This window comes from Amia ocellicauda, chromosome 4 (assembly GCF_036373705.1).
Source record: "Amia ocellicauda isolate fAmiCal2 chromosome 4, fAmiCal2.hap1, whole genome shotgun sequence".
Lineage (NCBI taxonomy): Eukaryota > Metazoa > Chordata > Actinopteri > Amiiformes > Amiidae > Amia > Amia ocellicauda.
Genome location: NC_089853.1, coordinates 23,503,613 through 23,526,755, shown reverse-complemented (window position 1 = coordinate 23,526,755; position 23,143 = coordinate 23,503,613). Strand labels below are relative to the sequence as shown.

The 23,143-nt window shown below is 37.2% G+C and overlaps 1 protein-coding gene across 2 annotated transcripts in view; it reads right to left on the bottom strand.

Annotated features, from left to right (window-relative positions):
• Positions 1-2,436: 2,436 nt before the first annotated feature.
• efl1 (elongation factor like GTPase 1) overlaps positions 2,437-23,143 on the bottom strand; it is a 67,228-nt gene continuing 46,521 nt past the window's right edge. For both annotated transcript variants that reach the window (XM_066701490.1, XM_066701489.1), the window contains exons 16-20: positions 17,488-17,619; positions 16,331-16,478; positions 10,575-11,545; positions 9,168-9,352; positions 2,437-3,497 (exon numbers count right to left, since the gene is read on the bottom strand). In XM_066701490.1, the coding sequence (XP_066557587.1) occupies positions 3,309-3,497; positions 9,168-9,352; positions 10,575-11,545; positions 16,331-16,478; positions 17,488-17,619 (1,625 nt within the window). In that variant the 3' untranslated portion in view covers positions 2,437-3,308. The remainder of the gene's footprint in view (positions 3,498-9,167; positions 9,353-10,574; positions 11,546-16,330; positions 16,479-17,487; positions 17,620-23,143) is intronic.

The window sequence follows — 23,143 nt, the reverse complement described above, 5'->3', positions numbered from 1 at the left end:
CGGTTCATTAGCTTTGAAAAAGCTTGCATTGTAGAGATAAAAGAAAGCTGTGGCAGTGGCAGTCAAATTTAAAAATAAGATGAACTGGCACAAAAAAACAACCATTCACTCATCCAAAAAAAAAAAAACCTATTGTAGAGCTGTATGTGGATCTACATAAAGTGAATGTTAGGACTACAGTTAGATAAAATAAAGCAAGTGCATATAAAAATAAATGTGAGGTTATTTTAGAATGGCAGAATAAACAAAGACATGATCTCACTTCCCATCAGCAGCCAGTATACTGGTTTCTTAGTAGGTGTAAGGGTGTGAGATAGATTATGATCTTTGGAAAATAAGTCTGTTTAACAGTCTGTTCAATTTCCTGGCCATAATGACGTTCCCTGTGGTTTAGATTTAGGGTTTAAAGGTTTAGAGTGCAGAAGAGTCCAAGCTATTTTGATTGGGGGCCAGTCTACAATCCCCAAGCTGATGTTATGTAGCTCGAGCACAACTTGGTGTTTGCCAGATTTATTAATGTCTCATCAGCTACATCATGCTTTGTGACTTACCTCATAAGCAGTATACAAACAATGCACTGAGGATAATATGATGCTACTAACAACAGTGATTCTGCAACAGATTATCACTAAAATATCATGAGCCGCAGGATGATTAATGTGTACCTGCAACATGAAATGTTGGCCAATACAGTTAGAAATCTGTTTTCCATACTCATGACAATTTGTGTAACTATATTAGTTAACAGTATGGTCTTATAATGGCTTCAAGACACTCAGGGACCAAACCACACCTGACTTGTGTTTCAGAAGGTGTGCAATTCAATCATTTCCCATGAGCCTCCTCTCCAGACACCACTCAGCAGATTCATAAATAATGTATGGATAAACTCCCCGTAGCGAGTCTAATGTTTCGTCTACTTGAATCACAGACTTTCAGTCCTTTAAGGTGGCCTGTGTGTAACGTGTGGCAGGAGGGGGACTTAATTTTATAGTAAGAGGATAACAAAATTCTGGACAGGGTGTAGTTGTTAACTGCAGTATATACATATATAAATAAAAACTAATTTGTACTGATTGCACTGAATCATTACATACTGTGGCAAGTAAGTGCATTTTGCTTTCACTGGGAGTTAGACAAGCAGGTTAGGATGACCCTAAACCAACTCCATAAAAAATACATAGATACATTAAAGGAATTTTACAAAGAAAAAAATATTCTACAGAGAATTATTTACATTTTTAATTTTTTTACATAACATAAAGGTGTCCACGTTTCCAAAGTCTCAATGATAAACAGTGTACCACCTTAAGAGCAGCCCCACTTACTTGCACAGCTGCCTGGGGCTCTGTAAAGCAACGAGTCAATCACAGCAGAAGCATAGGATCACTTCTGGCAGGGAGGAGCTGGCTGTTGAAAAACACTGAAATGTCGATTTGTAAACTTGAACCCAGGCTGCCGCTTTCTAAAAAGCGTGGTCGCTCAGCTATTAGCTACTGGACACCTGGCCTGACAATCAATGAGGACATTACAAATAATCAATCAGGACCTCGGTACAAGTATGTGCCTGACCTCTTTTGTTCAGGTTTCACATTACACTTCCAGCACGCAGCCTGGAGTCTGTGCTTGGGCAGCGTAACAAGACTCTTTTCTTATTTGTTTTCTTTAACAGGATAATTATCTCCCATCTCCTTAATATCCTTCCTCTTGCCAGAAAAGTCAATTTATGAGCCACAGGACATTTTAAGATGGTCTCATCAATAGTTCCCCACGGGTCAATGGACAGAATAAATGCACTCATTTGTCCTTGCAATTGTGAGAGATCTGACAGCTTTTCGTTGTTTGTTTGTTTTAATTAACAAAAAAACAAACACACAAAAAGACAGAAATGGTTACGCAATCTCCCATTTAAAAAAGGTAGTATTTTATTTGGTGTTAAAATTCTTACTAACGTCTGCATATCATGGTTTGACGGTAATTTATCTTTCAATGTTATCAAGCATTTTGTAATGAAATCCGAGCTGGGGCTTCTCATTTACATTTGTTGAAGAGATTATCTACTACATCAGATAGTATTATCACTGGGAATTGTCTCCTTGTGATTCAAACACATTGGTTCTGCAAAATTAAACCCATTATCTAAATGGAACATGGGGTCATTACCCGGAAGCATTTCTGCAGCATGGGCCCCAGGATGAGGATGCTGTGCAAAGTGAACAATGAGGCAGAATGTGTACACTATTTCGCTTAAAATCAATTAGGGGAAGAAATACAGTTCTAGAGTGATGTTGTGCATGATGTGGAAATAAGGCTCTTGCTTCACATATGAGGAAACAAGAGGCAGGGAACCATGGAAAAACCTGTACATTAGTACATCACAGCAAATGTGTCTTTGAAAAACGTTATTTTGACAGAACAGCCAATAAAACAAATTGATCAATTTAACTTTTTATTTGTGTATTTGAAACCATTTTAACTGAACATTTTCTGTTGATGGCTGTTAATGGCAGGTAATATACACTGAAATATCCTTCCTTTTGTGAACTATTTGGGGATTATACTCTCATTTGGAATATTACAATAGATCACACAGGATCGTACTTTGTACTAAAAAGGGTGACTTTAAGGATCTTTTTAAATCTTTTTTTTTTTTTTTTTTTCTACTGAAAGTAAGAATCATCCAAGTAACTACATTCTGGGAAGTGGATAATGTGTCTTTTTTTTTTTTTTTTTTTTTTTTTACAGAAATATCCTAAAATGCTATATGGCATTAACTGATTCTTCCAAGCAATTTCCCCACAAGTAGAAAGTTCACAAATCAAAACAACCTTTCAGCACTCAGAGAAGTTCTTTAAAACTCATCTGAAATTCGATGCTGTGTATATTTACCTACTGTAATCCAGGATCAACTCTTGATAAATACAGCTCTCTCTTTCTCAGAACTGCACAGCAAGCAAATGACATCCCAACATATTAAAGCTATTTCAATGAATGAACAAAACCAATTCGTATGTGGTTCATAAATAAATATTAAAACAAAGAAGTAAACATTAAAACCTGAATATTATAAATAAATCTACTAATGGAAGAACATAAGATTATGCCAACTGTTATTTGGGGGATCAGCTTTTTATGAGGGGTAGAAAGCATCTCGATAGGTCTTTTCTCTTTCATGTGTACAGCACGTTGAAAGAAGTGGATTAACGTGTATATTCAAAACAGAAAAGTTATCTGGATTCAATGGGACGGCTGTGGACTTTAATTTCAGTGCCGTACCCTATTCACCACCTCAGATTGCTGATGCTGAGTTACTTGTTTCTGCCAAGAGTTCTCTGCTTCTCGGCGTGCTCCACGATCTTCTCCTCCACGTAGAGCCCTTTGCGTTTGCGCACAGCATTCATATACTTGTGTGCCTGGTTTTCAGAGTCTGCCTTTTCTCCAAAGTGTAAGTACTCCTCTTCGGTAGTAGGAACCCAGAAAGGATCACTGGATATCACCTGAAAAACAAACAAACACCCTGTGAGGAATGGGGCGGTCAACTTTAGAGATTAGATGTTCGGAAACTACCATGGCTGTGCGCAAATAACACAAATTAATTGTAGCAGTAAGAGACCCATTACTATTTTAACTATATTACAGCATAAAGATAGTGAAAAGCATACCTGTAAAACACCTGGGAGTGGTTTCCAGTGGTCTGGTTAAGCAGCTCCGCAACAATTTGTGTCTTTAAAAAACAATCTAGCTGTTCAAAACAAATTCTCTCAATATATTCTAATACAAAGAACCTTTTTAAATCTGATTTTAGGATGTATGGACTCGCATCAAAAGAGAACAGGTTTCCATAGTGAATGTCTCTTTGAAAAGCAATCCCTCTCAGAGTTGAACTGGGCAAAGATTGAACCATAATTAGGAAAACTGTTTAATTTACAGGGGCTTCTCTAATCTTGCTTGCTTATTATTTAAAAAAATGAAAAGTTAGGCCTGAGTGGGTTTTGTACTTGTTCTCACATCCAGTGCTCTTGCACAGAAAGCTAATTATGTAAAACATTGTACAACGATGTTCCAGTGTAAACGGCTGCAAACAAAACCTCCACTGCCTGCCTGTAACGGATGATGCAATGCCCGATACAACTTTCGAACTGTTCATAGAATTACCTAACAATTAGACGTCAGTCAGAGAGCACGATTACTGTACCAGTACAGGCAAGCCCTAGCACCTGGTCAGGGGTCTAAGCTACCAAGCTGCCTAATTTAGACAGGACAGATGGTAGGGATAATAACGGCAAGATTTAGGACTATACAAAACCTTTATCTGCACACATGTAGAACTTGAGGCACTGCTTCGGGGGGCACATGTCACAATACATCTGCCACTCTTTAGAGATACACAATTTCCAAATCTCTACGGGGATGAACTACAATCTTTTATGTCCCATCCATGCCCTTTTCTGTGTTTTTGTTTTATTTTGAAAGCTTGGGTCCGTTTCTGTTGCTGAACGTATTCTGTGCTCTGTATTCTCTCTCTGAAGTGTGCCTCTACAGAAAGAGCCCTGCGGTGAGACTTGCATAAGCTTATTTTCCTGAATGGAAAATACTGTACTACTATGGCAAGATTTATGACACCATGGCTCTCAAACCCCTACTCAAAACATACAACCTATATAGCTGTACCTTATAAAAGACTGTTCAATAGGATTTTGTCTTTAAATAACACGTCATTTCAGATAAAAGAATGACCCCATACAGTATCGATATGCTTTTGTGGTCTCATTAGGACCAGCAGTGATGTCATATATGTCAGTTTGTACTTTCATTACAGTTGTACGTGAAAGCCAACATAATACCGAGACTAAACTGGTGGGATAAATGCACAGAACACTTGTTTCATTGTATTCTTTTAACCTTCAAAAAGGAAAAACAGAAAATGCGTCCACTGACTTGTATTAATTGTGTGTGCCCCCGAAATAAGAAGTTTGAGTAAGGGGATTCCTCGCCCCTCCTCAGTACTAAGGAAGAGTGACATAAGCAGAGTGGCACTAGTAATAATCACCATAATGTTCTGTTAAGCGATTCATGCAGTCTGACAGGCAGAGAAGATGAAGCAGGCTGGGCTGACAGAATGGTTGGGTGCTACAGTCTTTCTGCTCAGCATGTGTTCTTCACCGATCTTTTGTGCAGCTGAGACAATTAGATTACTCTGACCTGGAAGGCTGGTGTCTTGAGCAGCTTCCAGGCCTTCTCATTGATTACTGGATACATCTTGTCTGAAACTTGCATGTCACAGACAAACGGGAGGACTTACTTCCTCCGAGATGTATACATCTAATGTGCTTCCCTGTACAGGAATTACCTGTAAGGCTGTGTGCTTTACTTGAGACCTTCACCATGGGACTTGAGTTATTGTTGCTCAAACCAGACAAGGTTTAAAACAGCAAAAAACTATAATTTTCAAGATTTTTCTAATTTCTCTCAGCTCTCAAAAACAATAACATTTGGTTTGCTATATTAGTTGATCTCCATTCTATTTAATTGTAGTGTACTGACTAGCTCTTTTCAGTGATAGCATTAAGACATTGAAAGAGAAAAAGAAAAGAAAACCAGTTGTAGATTTATAATTCTCAGATTCATATTAACCTTTTTTTATATATACTTTGGATGTCAGTCACCTTGAAAGCTATTTAACTGATCAATTTAACAGATGTTTCGTCTGGGTCAGCACTTCAAATCAATGCTCAAATGTGAATGAAAGATTTCTTACAGATGTTTTAACATCCCTTAAGTGCACATAAAGTAGGAAGAAAAGGATTACGGTCTGTGAAATCACTTCTCTCTTTCTGGCTGCATAGAAAGAGTTTAACAGAACCATTGTCCATTTAAGGAAACGATAGAAACAAAAAAATCTTGCTTTTCTCTAGCACAATATATTATGGTTGAATGTGTTAATTTCTTCAAACTAAACAGGTTAAAATAACAAGCAACACAGATCTGAACATCTGTAATATTTATTAAATAGGGATTGGAGGGGAATTTATGACTGACAGTCTAAACATAGATTGTGGATTTTTACAGCATTAGGTGTAATGATGGCCTTAAAAAGACCAATACATAATGATTTCCTCAAAGTCATATCCTTGGATTTAAAAAAAAATATATATTGTTTTTCCTTAAATTAATATTGGGTACCTGCTGTACAAATAAGAACATACAATCCCTCGAAAATCAAAAATCTCAAGCTTCAAAAACAGAAACAAAAACTAGGGGAAAAAAATTAAATCAGTGAGCTAACTGCAGCATGTTTTATTAAGAGAGGGAGGGGAAAGGGGTTCAACATACATTTTCTCAAGAAAACAGAGGTTTTATCTTCTGGTGTCTTGAGTCAAAAGTCAAAAGAATTTCAAGTAAGGACTCTTTTCTCCAGAATACAAAGGCCACATTTAAAGGAATCCAAAAACACCAAGCCAGAAAATATCCTCTGTAAGGTTTGAATTAAACATTAAATTTAATTACTTTTTCTTAGCAAGGCAAACATGTCCTTAAAGCGCCAAGTTGAACAATTAAAGTCATGTGTGGCAGTGAATACTGCAGGACCTGTATGCAATGTAAAATAAAGGAGTATCAAACACAGACTTCTAAGCCAGAGGGGGAATAGTGACAAAAGACATTTGTGCATATTGATCACATTACTGTTTCACCCAGACACTTTAAATTTGTAGAAAAGATGAGAAAAATATGTGATTCTGCTTATTTCATTATACTAATCTCTAAAAACATACTTATTAATCCTTCTCTGGGAGCAAATCTGGTGATTTCAGATTATTCCGATATGGCTGATGCTATTACAGCAGCACTTGGATATCTGTAATAACCTACACCTTAAGGCCAATTTATTATTCATATATATTTTTCCATTTAGGCCAGGAGAAAGACTTTGAAAGCTGTTACTCAAGATTCAAAATGAAGACATCCTGTTAACTCAGGCCTTGTTATGACAAGCACTTCCAGTTTAGCAGCCACCCATAAACTCTGCTGTCCAGCACATTACAGACATGTAAAAGATAATGAAAACAATAATCTGTCAAATATACTATGCATTTCTGCATTACACAAAACAATAGAATAAAAAGATCACGGCAGGGATGAGTCCGCAATATTGAAGCTTGCAGTGATTTCTCCTTTGTGAAGGTTCTATGATCTTGTTCACACTTTTTTTTTCCTGAGATAATGAATGAAATGCTCATGAAAGATGAGCACCCAGTGGTCTAGTGAAGGGACCTTTTGTTCTCGACCCAGGTGCGGCTACAGGCTTTCCCCAGGGCATGGCAGAGTCTGTTGTCCCTGTTAGTATACACTGTCCACATAAGCTTTTTCTTATTTTTCTTGGAAGCAAACTAAAAACTTTGAGAGGGACAACAATGACTAGACCAGTTCTTTATGGCATAAATACTGCTATTGAAGAAGACTTGTGCATAAGATGTGCATAACTGAATGATTCATCTATGATAAACATACTGAGCTTCACTGTAGAGTATCTACATCCTGAATCACCAGAAAAAGGCAGCATTAGTCATGAATAAGCACAACTTGTCACCTGACAGGACTTCATTCGCTCCCCACACTCAGTACAAATCCCTTCAGAGCATTACAGAATTAAATGAATGAAGACTCACCGAAGCACACGTAGGGAAATGCTTGGTTGGCAACATTTCTTAAAACACAGCATATTAAAATTTATAAAAATATGTACTATTATCTGTTAGATGCATGTATTCGATGTAGGACAATGACACATATAATACAATAAAATAAAATAAAAATAAAAATACAGCTTTTACCACTTTAATAAACCACTTCTATTATTATCATTATCAAATGTCGATTTCCTCTTATTTTCTACAGCTTGTGCAGACACGATGACCTGTTACCCTGCCTGACACTGACAACATATGGTGGAGACTCATGTCCAGGCTCCATGACGGGCCAGACGCAGGTATAATGCCCCCGGCACATGTGGTGTCTCGAAGCCCTGATCCTCTCTATCCCCGATGGAAACTATCTAATTACAAGCCTGAGTCCCCACACTGACCTTGAATCATGTTTAATTCAAAACCTGCCTAGCTTTGGGCTGTCAGCCTGTGGTCAATCTGAGCCAGCATGGGGTTCCTGCTCCTTACGGTGCATGCTCAACCTGGGCTGTCCTAAATAAGGGTGTAGGCACACAAAGAACCTCTGGACCAGAACTCTGATTGTGAAAAGGTTTACAATGGACCTCTGTGTGCTCTGCATACATTTATGCCATCAGCACACACACTGTCTGCGCAAACAGAGACAAATATTCAGGAATGAAGACTTGAAGATAGATACATAGATGGACATGCAAATAAAAGTGATTTTATTTTCTCCACAAGTAATAAGCTACCTGACAACCATGTTATGCTCTCAGCAGAAAAAATCCCAATCGTTCCTAATGCCCAGCTTCACACGGGCATCACGGATTACATTGTATGTCCATTACAAACACACAGGAGGAATTCAGTGCTAGTGCTGGTAGCAGTGCAGCATTATTGTGAGACCGATCGAGATACAGGGCACAAGCTGGAGCCATCTGATTTGTTTCTTTAGCAGGAAATCACCATATCATCTTTAAAGCCACAGAATAGTAAAGTGGATGTTGCATTCACTGTGGAAAGCCAATCTAAAGCAAATATACAATGTGGTCATCTGAATTATTGATGCACTCTAAAGATATGTAATACTAATTAGTTAAGAACAAGCATATACAAAATACTTAATGGTTTAGCACACTCCCCCCATTACATTGTTTTTCAGCAGATTGTTATTACAAGTACCTTTCTGTGTCAGTGGCCAATACAAAGCCTCCTTTCTTACTGACTTTTGCAACTGGTCTCACACCCCTTCACATGGTTATAGTTCTTGTGAGGGTGTAATATCATATCCAATTAAGAAGTCTTCCATAGCACATTGACAGAGTATTTCAATTACTAAGCTGCCTCTATCCTGCTTGCCTTAAGTACAGCACCCTCTTCTGTTAAAATGTATATGATGCAAAACAATATTGCAGTGTTTATCGATTTAACCAGGAATAAAAAAAATAAAACAAAAAGACAACCCCCGATTTGGTCTTCCTCCATCATCCCACACACACTCACCTCCCAGTGACTGAAAATCAGCTGTGGACTGGCCAGGCCACTTGTCCGTTTCCGGATGTCATCTGCAAACCCGAAGCTCTCCGCCACTGGGAGGACTGCCTTAATGATGAACATGTCTGTGCCTTCCTTCATCTCCTCCAGCAGCACTCGGCCTTCTCTTTTGGACAGGACACCATAGACACGACCTAGGAAGCATGCAGTCACAGGAACTCATTAGGCACTGCACAGACTTCCTGCTTTTAAAAATAGACAAATGCAAACAGTCAAGTCCACACGTGTGGGAGTGATAATTTGTGGAAATGGTAAGAAGTCTGCACATCCCTAACATGTCGCCCCTCACGAATACAAGGCTGCCAACAATGTATCAACCTGGAATAATGACTCCTGACAAGCTGTGATAACTGTGGCTGCTGTTTTCACTCCTGCCTGCAAATTGAATGCCTCTTTGAGACAGTAAGGCAGCTATGCCTGCTAAGCTTTAGCTACTTTTTATTGTGTTAACAACTGCAAATGCATCTTAGAGTGTAAAAACAACTAATCTTGTGTTGAAAACCCTATTTGATTCATGCTTCCTAAAAATTATACATCAAAAACACTTCAAAAGTGTGTTAGGTAGAGAGAGAAACACTGAAATACCACTATTGTGAAACAGCCACAATCAGCCCTTTGTTTCAACTAATAACTCCCACAAACCAATGTATTTACATTCTATATAATGTGTAGGGTCTCATAAATTTGATTTTGAATTTATTAACAACCTACTTATAAAGTACTCTGAACCTCTGTGAAGATAAACATTCCAGACTGTTTATGAAAAGAGTTTCCTTAGAAGGAAATTGTGGTTAATTCAACCGAGAGCACATCTACAGCAATATTTCAAAACTTGAATTATTTCCATGTCACAATAAACTTCGTGCTTATAAAACGTTTTGGAAACAGCTGATTTTCAAACATCATTCCAATTCAAAAACAAAACATTAGCTGATGGAAGCTCTGTAATATATGTTTGCAGAAAAACATACATTAATACACATACTAAGACAGAAATGTTAATAATTATGCTACAGTCCGATTCCTTTTTTATAGATAATACAACATCTCTACTCTCAAGGGGTAGGATCCAGTTACCCCTGCAAATTGATTCATATAAGTCACCGTGAGCATGTTCAGAGACAATTGCCCTTTGTTTCAAAGCTCTGCAGTATGACATCACTGCATCTGAACACTGGTGTTCCACAGCAGCTTCCCATTAGGAACAGTGAAAACTATTTCCTGTGTATGCAGTAAATCATTTTTCAGCCTTGTAACTGAAAAAAAAATAAGCATTTACCAGCAAAAGCATTAAAACAGAATTTATAGTTGCTTGGGGAATTATTCTGATATTTTATTATTTATTTTCCTTCTTACCTAGTACCTCTGCGGTGGCCATGATTTCACAGGTGTACATCGCGGCCATGAGTCTCTGAGGTTTAGCTTGAAAGGCGTGTCGACAGGCCTCCTTCATGGCTGCGATGATCTGACCCGAGAATGGTCCGTAGCAGTCAGTGACAGCCGGTTCATTTCGACGTTTGTTGGAATTAGATGTTGGTTGCACATGTGCTTCCTGAGGTTCCTCACAGGCAGCAGGCTGTGCAGGTTGAGCGATATCCCCCGAGGCATCCTCCCCCACCGAGTCCTGATGGGAATCGTGTGTCAGGGTATGGGGCACCTTCATGTCCCACTTCTCCACCGAGAAGCACACTCCCATAAGAGGCTCTTCACACATGGGCCCAGAGAGCGTGGCCAGCTGAAACCCACTAACGATGCTGTTGTCAAAATCCCTGTACAGCCCAATGTCATTCTTGGCCTTATCCAGACACTGCCACACTGATGGTCGCTGATAGCCATCTAGTCTGTTGAGTAAGATATTAGGGCCATATCGCCGAGGCCCAAATGACCAAATGCAGTACACAGCATTCCTCCATTTCCGCCCTTGTAAAAGAGACTCCAGCTTCTGTTTTAACTGCTGGATGGACTCCAAGGTTTTCTGGTTGATTTCCAGAGTCTTCTTGCCCTCTTTTACTGATAGGTTGAACTGCTCCATTGTGCGGATGAGATCACCATTCTCCTCTAGGAGCCTTGTCACCTCTTCTGGTAGTGGCATTGCTCTGACTCCAATGGTGGCCAGTTTGTTGGATGTAGTAAGTGTAACCAACCCACTAGCATCAACGTGGAAACCTTCCAAAGACTTAGATTGCTCTTCCTTTACTTGATGTATCACAGCGACCTTCTGCTGTTTCCCCATGTCTTCATTCACCATGTCGACTTTCGGGGGTTGGATGATAGTCTCTCTGAAGGGAATAATGGGTTCTGATGCACTGATTTCTATCTTGGCAAATCTGCAGAGAGAAAATAAATACATATCAAAATACATACATACATAAATAAATAAATAAATAAATAGTATAATATAAAAGTATATAGAATTTAAAAATATATATTTGCATTATTGTATTTATTTATTCTTTTGCTAACAAGAACTTATCTGAATATTTTCAGATTTTAAGATGTGTTCTGAGCCAGGATGTAATCCATGTGAATGGTAAAAACATTTATCTTTTTTATATCTAAAATGGCTTTTAGCAAAGAGAACATGATCTAAGCCTTGTCTTCAGTCTGGTTCTTAAATCATTCACAATTAGGACCAATAGTTCCAGACCATAACTCACCAGGTCTGCTGAATTAAAAATAGGCATATATTGCAGGAAACAATTTCCTCATATTAAAACAAAGGCAATTTAATGTATACATAATTCTATAAACATGCTATAAAACTTCTATATATATTTTTTTAAAGACTGTGAAACAACCTTCCATACCATAAAATGTTCAAACATCTTATGTAATTTAATTTCAAGTTTAGTGATGCTGTGACTCAATTGTGACTTAGTTTATCTTATTTTACAGGGAATGAGGAATCTAAATACTAGACAATTCTCTTGATAGACTAATTTACAACTTGTTTATAATATTCAAAATCAGTTGACCCTAGAACAAGTTTACATGAGGTCATGAGAAAATGTCAGGTTTTTTGCTGTCACTCAGGCTACATATCTAACTGGTCTAGATAATATAGAGCAGACGGCCCAGACAGGAGTAGCAACCAGTTTGAGACACATATAAGGAGACTTTCTGTAATCCTTTTACACCCAGTCAGTCATAAAACAGCTTGAAAAAGGGTTAATCCTTTTCTGAATGTTTATTTGACAGTTATGGCAATACTTTTTATATAAGAAAATTCAGTTTAGGGGGCGGGGGGAAAGTTTACAGGAGGAATATTGAAGAGATAGTGATTAGAAAAACACTGATGAGCACAATGAACCAGCTATTTTACACACAGTTCTCTCATAATCACATTTGAAAATGTTAATGATTTTATAAATGATGGACTCAAATTGAATTTGAAAACATCAATTTCCTAGCTCCCAATGTATTCTTAAGGTAGGAACCAAAAGAAAATCATATTCAATCACAGATTAGGATCAAATAAATCCATCACACAGCACTATGAGAAGCCTGGTAAGGAGTCACAGTGTACAAAATTAGATTAAGCAGTATCTGATGTGCGGTCGATTGGATTTTGTATCAAAACCTGGTGAGCCAAATTACATTATTATAAAAATATGAACTCTGTCATCATTTTCTGACAAAGAAAAAAAAAATCTACCACCATTTACAAAATGCACCTGTTTTTAAATTTAAATTAATAAATATTAATATATTTCCAGCTGTAAGTAATACATGCAAAGATATTGCTAAATTATAATGATCCACAACATGAAACCTTTTAAGAATCCATTTACATCCTCGACATGGGTGGGGTTAACACAGTATGCAGATGCACACTATTTAGAGAAAGAAAAAAATCAAACGCCATAGTAAAAAATTCCCAAATATGCCAATTCATTTTTTAATTAGTTGAGGGCCACATGATCTGACAGTTGACCTACTTTCCTGAAAACACCTTACACATGCCTGTGATGTCAGCCACACGTGAGTGAGATGCGTGAGTGGCTGACCTCTTTTACCGAGATGTTTCTGAATTGCCACAGGCACAGCTCACTATCAGATGGATGTGTTATGTATCACCGTACTCAGATCTGCAGCTCCTACATCCTCCCCCGTGTGATATTTTTAACTTCTCTTCCTGAGGATGAGTTAATTTAGCTGGCAAGTTAGCACTAGTAATACGCTGACCTCTACATCTTGCGATCTTGAGTTTACCCTCCTGCCCTTGTCTGTCAGTTACGGGTCAGACCTCAGCCAAATGATGCATTGTTTTCCCGGATCTTATCCTTAGGGTCCATTGCAAATCTTCCAGTCTCTGCCAAACAACATTACTTAGCAGTACCCAACAGGAGCCACTGCAGGTCACACAATGACCTATTCAGAGATACAGAGGGCCTACAGAGGCTTAAAAACTTGAAAAGACAAAAAAATCTATTGTTCATGAATTTTGAGAGTACTTACTTAAGTTCTGGACATATGTGTGCAACAATAGGACTGCATTGGATGTACTATAAGACTTGTATTGAACATGTAATAAATATGTTTTTTACACACATACAATTAAAAATGTAGCACACAGTGTATACCCCATTTCCTGATTTCTTAAAAAAAAAAAATAATAATAATAATAATAAAAAAAAAAGTGTCACGTGTTGCAGAGTTACGATAACTGCTACAAGGGACCAATAATTATGAAAACTAATAGAACCTGAGTCTGGAGTTTATTTTTCCAGTTCAGTAGAGCTCCAAACTTTACTTTCAATTCCAAGTAAAAGCACTGCTATCCCTGTGTCTTACAAAATAGGTGTTTAATAGTTTCTATATGTGTCCAAACTAAGTGTCTAAATAAAACTACCTTTTTTCAATAAATAACAAAGCTCTTTTGAGAAACTGTAGGAAGGAACAGATATAGCAGTAGTTGTTCATGCCTGTTCATGCCAACTTACTATTGCATCAAATTTCATAGCGGCGGGCAAGAACAACAATCACATTTTCTACCTTAACTCTACCTTAAAATAAATATGTTCTTTGCAAATAAACAATCTGTGAAGCACAAGATTGGGTTGTCTGTCTAGGCATCCAATGCAGACTAAGAATTGCACACTTCACAGCTATTCAATGACAGCCAAAGCACTGACTGAACTGAGCACAGGACACACACTGTAAACAGCAATGGAATTACAATACATCTCATTTTCTTTATGCCTAGATGAATGCAGAAGAGGGGTCAATAGATGTTCTAGTGAAGAAATACACAATCTCATTCAATAACAGACCCCTTGTAAATTTGCTATGAAAGCAATATCTACTGCGAGTCTGGAAGGAGACTGTAATGTCTGATTCATTTCCCTAAGGCAGAATTTATTTGCCAGAAAACCTTATTCCTGCTTTAATGCATACATGACAATGGTCTACATATGGTTTGATCTAGTTAATTAACAGTGAACATTTTTTTTTGGGTTGCATTTCTGCAGTGAACTGCCAAGGAAGTGATTCTGACTTCATGGCAGCTAAACATTACACCATATATATACCAACACCAGCCAGCAAAGTTAATTCTTCTGATGTTCCTTTTCATCATTGCCCAATTCAATACCACTGATTTTCCAGATCTGGTCCTGCAACTTGGTCACTTGCCCATCACATTTAATCAAAGAGAAGCAGCCTTTGTGCACCAATGCAAGAATCAACATGACCATTGTGGGTATTCCTATCTCTAGTACAAATTGTATAACACGTCTTGTGATAGCACCCATTTACAAACTGTTAAAAACAAATATAACAAATACTTCAGAAATACAGAGAAAAAAAATGAATATATACAATATTATACATTATGCAATTTACTCTGACCTGAACTACTATTATAACTAAGACAATGAAAAGGTGGTTGTTGTAACAGCCAATTTGCCAAGATTCCTCCACTGACTCTATAATCTTTGTAATGTTTAAATCTCATCAGGCACTGTGAAATCAAGCCATTAAATTTAGAAACCATGATATTCAGTGACCTCAAGACCATCTTTTTCTTTTCTTTTTTTAAACACCTGTAAAGATGGTCAGAGGCATGGAGTCAAAACTAATTAGAATTCATTTAGTCAATTCCTCTTGTAATTTTTTTTCTAAGAAAGTTAATAATGGAATGTTAAAGATCAAATAAAGACCAGCAGTGTGAATTAGTGAAGACTAAAGTGCTTCAATTATTAAGCATTTGTAGATAATGTGGTGAAAGAGGCAGAAACACACGTGTACTTAAATATGTAAGAGGTAAGAACACTTTTGTTTCATACACAGCTACATCAAACACTGTTTATCAAATCAAAACTGCCAAAAGCAGCTAAACAAGAAATGCATTTAATGAGATGCATCTTGTGGAAACTCCAATACTGTAGGAAGCCTTGAGGCTAACTGGCAGTAGGAGTGAGTTATTAACAAACTCTGTGTGAGGGCAAACTCTTATGTTTATTGTATGAACAGAGAATGCTGTGTATGCGAGTTTTCCCCACATTCAAATTGCTTCTGCTGAAAGTGCTACATGCATCAGAACTGTCAGACAACATTTAAAAAAAATACAGTCTGTGATGGGCAGCTTGACTTTCTTATGACAAATCAAATGCCAGCTGTCAGACAGTCTTTGGCTCAGACAAATTATTTATTTTGCTTGTAGGCCAATTATAACCTAAAATAAGACAGCATGCATTAAAGCTCTCAACATTTATCTTATTGAATGTTTGTTTTATTTCACCTCCAATGACCTATCAGAAGGTAAAACATCAAGGAAGGAGCTCAACAGGTCAATATATAGATACTCATATTTATCTAATAGGATATTGTTGAGAGAAATGAGAGAGTTGTGTCTTTACTCAGAAGAAGAGTCCTGACTAGCCGGCTGGTGGACAATTTGAAAGCTCGCCAAGATCCATTTTTTAATCATAATAACTGCACAATATTTTCATTTTAATATTCATTTTTTTTAAGAATTGAAGCCATGTTGCTAATTGCATATATATATGTGTGTGTGTGTGTGTGTGTTTGCATGCCTTGGGAATACAAGTGTATCCCAGGCAGTGCTTTACGACCATTAATGCACCACACTTTGTGATCTAACCTCTCACCTTTGTCTCAGATCGTCAAGGCAACGCTGGAGATGAACTTCTCCTGCAGTCACCAACACATGCTCCCCCGTCTCCTGTATGAGCACCTCGGCACAGGGGTCAGCCTGGTTTAACAGCTTCATTCCTCGTACCAGCTTGTGCATCTCACCTAAGCAGATGAAACAAAGATGCTGGTGCTTAATGAAGGCATTTAGTTTTCCTGTGGTTTACAGACTTGCTGTATTGTGGCTAAGACTGATTAGGTCTTTGATTTCTGTTCATTCCTTTGAAGGCAAACCTCTACAAGCTTTCCTCAGCACAATGTATTTCGATGTAATGAGTTGAAATGGAAATGTTGCGCATGTTGGGACAGATGGAGACTTGATATTGATGTGTATTTAACAGGTTTAAAAGCTGGATTTGACAATTTAGGTAAACAGACATTTATTTGTTGTAAAATATAGAAATGGGGTATAATATTGAGCAGTAAATTAGAGACATGCTTGGACCCTTTATCTATCTGAAATGCTAAGGTGTCCTCATATGTTGCTTGGACAACAAATGCACAATTAAGATCTCAAATCTCAACTTCCTTTTAGAAATAAGTTTGAAAACTATAAGTTTCAACATTAGGAAATCAGGAACAATCCATTACATTTATCTTGGTGTTGACAGCTATACATTTGAGGTTGATGCATATCAAGGGTTAAGCACAGAGGAATAACCATGAAAATCAAGAAAACAGAGGAACATCTCTGTTTATCATTCATGGTATCTATTATTGTGAGTTTCTTGCATATGTGAAGCAAACACTGACAGGCACTGACAGTGAAGAAACCCAATACAGTATGGCATCTATGAAGGCCTATGTTAGGAAAAAGAAAAAACAAAACAAAACAAAACAGGCAGTTCCTTCATGAACTGAAAAGGAAGCATTTTTCCAACGTCACAATCATTCCTTGTTAACTAATGGGTTCCATGGATTCACATCACAATATGAGATTAACTGCTATGGACAGTCATTAAATTATATCTCATCATTTGCATCACTTAGGCTGGCTGCCACCACTTAGTTTAAGTTTTCAGTATTAATATATATGTATCACATGTAAAAAAGAAAAAAGGAAGGAGAAAACACAGTTATTTCTTGGGGGCATTTGGCTTTAAGACGTACTTACTTGGATGCTTGGGCTCGACAGCAACACGCACAATTGGGTTGGCTTCGAAGTTCAGAGGAGTGAATGGAGGACATGCTGAGGAGGTCGATATTGTGGCAGACTTCAATATATACTCCCCCATCCCGCCAATACCTTTTGAAACAAATCATGTGAGGCAAGACAATAAGTTCAACAAACATTTTGATCCCCTTTATACAGATGCATTAGTTTGACTGCATTTTAATGTAAAAAGTTAATGGCTGCCTCATTACACTAATGGTAATGTGATGTGGTTTCATCTGTGGGAGCCATTGGACTAATTATTGAATCGAGCTGGGCAATAGGGAAGTACCATTCGATAAAATGTGTTACAGGGCCTACTCTGTATGGGGTGAATCGCCACTTTAATCCTTCAAGACATTTAATTACAATTTAATTTGTAATATTTTAATGTAGTCTTTTAATAGCATATTTTCCTGCTTTTTAGAAGCAGGACATGGAACAGATAAATACTCTGTGAGATCACACAAGTGAGGTGTAATTTGCAGCACAAAAAACTGTAAAGATTTCGTCCTTAGGATATAGCATACTGTACACTTAATAAAAGGATACATTAAAACATGATTTTAAGATAACTGACAAGAACTACATGTTCTAAAAAACAAGATTGTTTGCCTGACTGTCTAATACAAGGGTTTTTCCTTGTGCTTAGTAGAAATACTAACAGTAAAAACCTGCATCTCCCATGTCCAGGTGTAAAGGTGTAAATCCTGGATAAATCTCAGAACAGCCTGGTTTCTTCTAAAATATCATTAGACTAAAATATTTAACAGTTAACCTTTGTTTTCCACAAAATGTGACACTACAAATAAAATGTACTCGGCAAAACACTTGGCAATGTTAGGTCGAATACCAACAGGTGTAACATACAAATCTAAAATAAGGAAGATGTACTTAAAGTTATTTCCAGATATTATATTTATTTTAGGCAAGTAGATTTTCCCTTTCTTTTTCAAAGCAGGTGAAGGGTTAGCCCTTGGGCTGCGAAAATCCCCTTTAATTAGTAACATCATACACATTTTTGAATACTGTATTAAAAGATCAAACATTTAAAGGGGGGGTGGGAAGATCAAGCCTTAAGGCTCTTTTTAGGTTGGACTGAAAAATCTTGATATAGCAGCAATAACATTTCCCCGCACGTACAGATTCATTTCATTCGAGAGAGAAAAAAGAAAAGGAAAAAAAAAAAAAGATTTATTTTCCAGCTGTCAATGAGCACAGGGCCCCTGGGAAGAAAATACATAATGTAATGGGCAGAACAGTCTCCGTGCTGCAGATACTGTACTGAGGGTGGAGCCCACAAATGCACACGGTGTGGATGGAAATAAGATCTGAGCCCGGGAGTGGCAGTGACAGCTGACATTTATTCCTTTGTTTTGGGAGCTCACCTCCGAGGCGGGAGACCTCTTACCCTGCATGCAGACTGGCATGTTTTCTGTAAGACAGAGACTGTCTGTTTTCACACGTGAAAAAAAACATATGAGCAGAGGTCCCTCCCAGCCATGCCCTTTGGCAATCGTTTCGCTTCTTCTAGTTGACTTCTTAATATCTGCTGTAAGGCACTTCGGAAACATAGCTTTGAAACCACAGCTCTCCTGTCAGAGAGAAGGATTCTGGCCTCGTACACCCTGACTTCCCCGACCCTTATATTCTTACTTTATTTTTTCCCTTCTGACTTTTTACAGGAAGAGAACACATTGAAATACAAACAGGATGCTAGACAAAAGTCACAATTTAACCCTTTCTGTTTACAAAAGAGCATGAGTTTTCCCAGATGCAAGCCACCAGGAGGTCATTAGGAAGTGTCTTTATGGGCTTCTTCAGAGTCATTGAGCAGTAATTAAAGGCTGATTTCAAGGCAGCCAGAATCATATTTACAAGCTAACACCGTGAGGCTCAGAAAGCAAAAATGTATCCTAAATGGAAAAAGGCTTAGCTTGCTTCCTTAAATTGTTCCAACACCCATTTCATTTTGATGCGCATACATGCCTAGATTTCCATTTCTTAAAAATGCTTCTCCAATATATTGCATCTAGTTCTTATGCCTTTTGGCTGGTTTAGTAAGGCAGGGAGTGATGAATTACCATTAGATACTCAGCCTTTATATTATCTTACATTTCACATATATATGTTTCTTTGTGGATTCACCATTTTTTCTCTCTCCATTGTCAGACAGAAATGGATATATATGCGATATGGGGCCTGCCTTTTCTCACCTCACCAAGTAAGGCTGAATGGTTTCTAAAGGCCAATTTAATCCAGTGTATTATATGGTTGCTATGAATTATTAAAGCAACCCTAATGCATTCTAATACAGGCCCACCCGTTTTAAAATGCCTACAAAACCGGATGTCCATCTCTTGCACACTAATCAAATCTGTAAAGCAATCAAAAGTGTCAGAGCTGCTTTGTAAAGATTTTTTAAAACTTCATGCCTTTAAAACCCTTTGAGCAAGGCCAGGAGATGCAGCATTTCAGCTGGGCCATTAGGATTCAGCTGATGAAGCATTTATGTTATCCCACAGAGAGCAAAAGATCAGGTTCCAGCTCTCACTTACTGTATTTGGCTACTACATTGTTTTATGTAGATCAAGATAACAGTGACCGATTATGTGTAACAGGGATGACTACTTTGTGTTCAAGATAATTTGTATAATTCAAGATGTTTTATAAGTAAAATGTTGTTAAACATTAATATTGCATATCACTGCAGGAATTTGTAAATTAAAGTATTCGTTCACTGCCTGTCCTAGCTCCATATACATTTATGACTGTACAATGCAATGGCTCAGCATTCCACTTGTCTTTACAAATTTCTGTAAACTCTACAAATAAGGCATATCACATTTTCTTACTCACCCAAAAGAGCAAAGCAATAACACTCTCCATTTCTCAGAAACTATCGGCCTATCCCCCAGGAGTTTCAGAAGGGTTTACTCTATTAGATTTGCCAAGATCAGTATTGTGAGATTGATAATGCAAATCAGCAATGCAATTATTAAACAATGCTTTCCAATCAAACAAACAAATTTCCAATCCCAAACTCTTTGCTGATTTTAGACAATTTTGTCTAATATTAAAAGGTTAAAGTCAAAAAACACTTTGAATATCATTAATGCTTTATTTTTTTATTTACAAATTTTATTACACACACACACAAACAAAACATATTTTTAGTATCTGGCTGTACTCATAAATATGTCATATTGGGGCACGGGAGATAGAAAGCAGATGACAGTCTGCAGAAATTGTATTTAATGTAAAGCAGTAGATACATTGTGTTGTCTGTGACTAGCATCTACAATTATTTTCAACCGTTAATTATTTAAATGCTTATAATTAAAATGTTCAAATATTAACTTTAAATGTGCACTTCAGAATTCAGAAAAGAAGAGCACTCATGTACATGTGGTAGCTTATTTGAACAAACTGTAAAAGATCATGCTCTAGCTGTCTGCTATTTCTGATCTTGGCTAAATAAAACCATTCTGCAGACTTCAGCTGCCTTCAGGTATATATAAAAAATAAATCAATAAAACAGGTGCTCAAAAATAAGAGATGATTGCAAATTATTTTTCTTGTAAAATAGTTGAAACCCAGTAAATTAAACTGTAACCTGCACCTTTCTATTAAACTTAGCTGTATATCCACCTTGGCAATCACTATCTCCAGGAAGACAGCCATGATATCACATCCAAGGAATCCACAAGTGAGTGAGCAGGGCACACTGTATTGACTTTATCCACTGAGAGTAATGGTCAAACGTAGGAACACTGTAGTGCCACTGCACTGAAATATATCCACACAATCATTAGGGCTCGAAAGCTAAAACTTGCCTTTCTTCCCTCAAAATAATTGTATAAATCTCGTTTCAGCAACTAAATTACTAAAGGCTTTCAATCAGGGTCTTAATTTGCTTAAAGTCAGAAAAGAAATGCATAAAGAGGAAAAAAGGATTTAATGGGATCCTTTTAACCAAGGAAAACCCTGATTTCTAAATTATTCTGGCATTTTGTTGCTAAGTGCTACCATGTGTTTAATCCTGGAATCGTTTTGTTTTAGGTTGAATAAAAGAACAGATGTTTACTGAAACTGCAGAGTAGTGGGAAAATATGAGCATATCACTTAAAAAAAAAAAAAAGATCTTTAAACTTCAACAAACCTGCTGCTATCTGCTTAATCTTTTGCATCACCTCAGACCGTGATTTATACAGATATTTGTCTGTCTTCATTCCTAGGTCAAAGTGTTTAACTTTATACTAAAGAGGTGGACAAAGTTGTTTGGACAGCTTGGCATATTTGATTAACAATTAAATAAATGCTGCACAAAAACAAACCAACAAACAAAAGATAAAAACAAATAACCTAGAGCATAAAGAGAAGAGACAATTCCCCCCCATAAAGGCATCTTCTTGTTTGGAAATGTACTCAGGTATGTCAAGGTGGAATTGGTCATTATTTACTATTCACTGCCTGTTATAAGGACAGCACGTGCTCAGTCACCCAAAATAAGGCATTATCTACACCTTCATAAATGGATCCCAGGTAAGTTAGGTTTTTCAGCTGTGACCTTATCACCAACAGAGCCAGGCTAATTCAAAAAATAGTTCCATAGGCCCTGTGGTACAAATAGTTCAAGCGTAACAGAATCACTCACTCAGTTCACTGAAAGACATAAATGAAATGAAGTGGCCAAATTCAACACAGCACTCATTGTCAATCCTCGCAGGCTGTTACACACTGCAGTGTTTATCATACCACTGATTACTTTTCTAACATGCACAACTACTCTTGAAGTAAACTATACACCTCAAAATAACTAATGCTTATTTTTTTTTAATAAAAAGCAAACTCTTCTAATGACCAAATTCACATGGTATTTTAATGATCCACACATAAATCCTGTCACTCTTCAACTTTTCACCTCGCAGAATTTTTTTACCAACAGTTTTCTGTATGTGCTTAGCAACCAAAATAAAGCAGTAATTAATTCTTCATGTGAAAGAAATACAGCAAATTAAACCCTGATAACATTGGACCCAACACAATACAGCATAAATGGTTGAAGAGCAACAGATGCAGATCCCAGATGTTGACTTTTGTGTTCAGTTATACTACATGTAGTAGCACAATCTGAAAGAAAGGTAAGGTCTTTGTCCTATAATTATAATTAGCTGCAGAAGATGTCATTGTACACTTTACACATATGAAGGGACACAAACCAAAATAACATGCAAAAGATTACTTTGCTGAAACATGTAAGAGGATCCAGATGTGAAACATCTATTACAAGCATAAATGCTAAACTTAACCTTTATACTGTTTATCATCAATTATTTCATGGCGTTTTTGTTCTGTTTTGTTTGTTTCTTTTAAGAAATAAATGCTGCTGCAGGATTTGAAACTATTCATTTCCCCAGTATGTAAGAGTCCATATCATTTTTCCAGAATGTGATAAACATTTTTCAGTAGGGCAGTAAATTAGAGTTAACTTGTCAAAAGTCACACAGTAAAACAAAAAGTGAATAGATGAGGAATTAAAATATCAGAGAAACATTTATCACTGTAAAATAGCAGGCCACATCCCCCAGTCACCCACAAAAAAGCAAACCCTTTT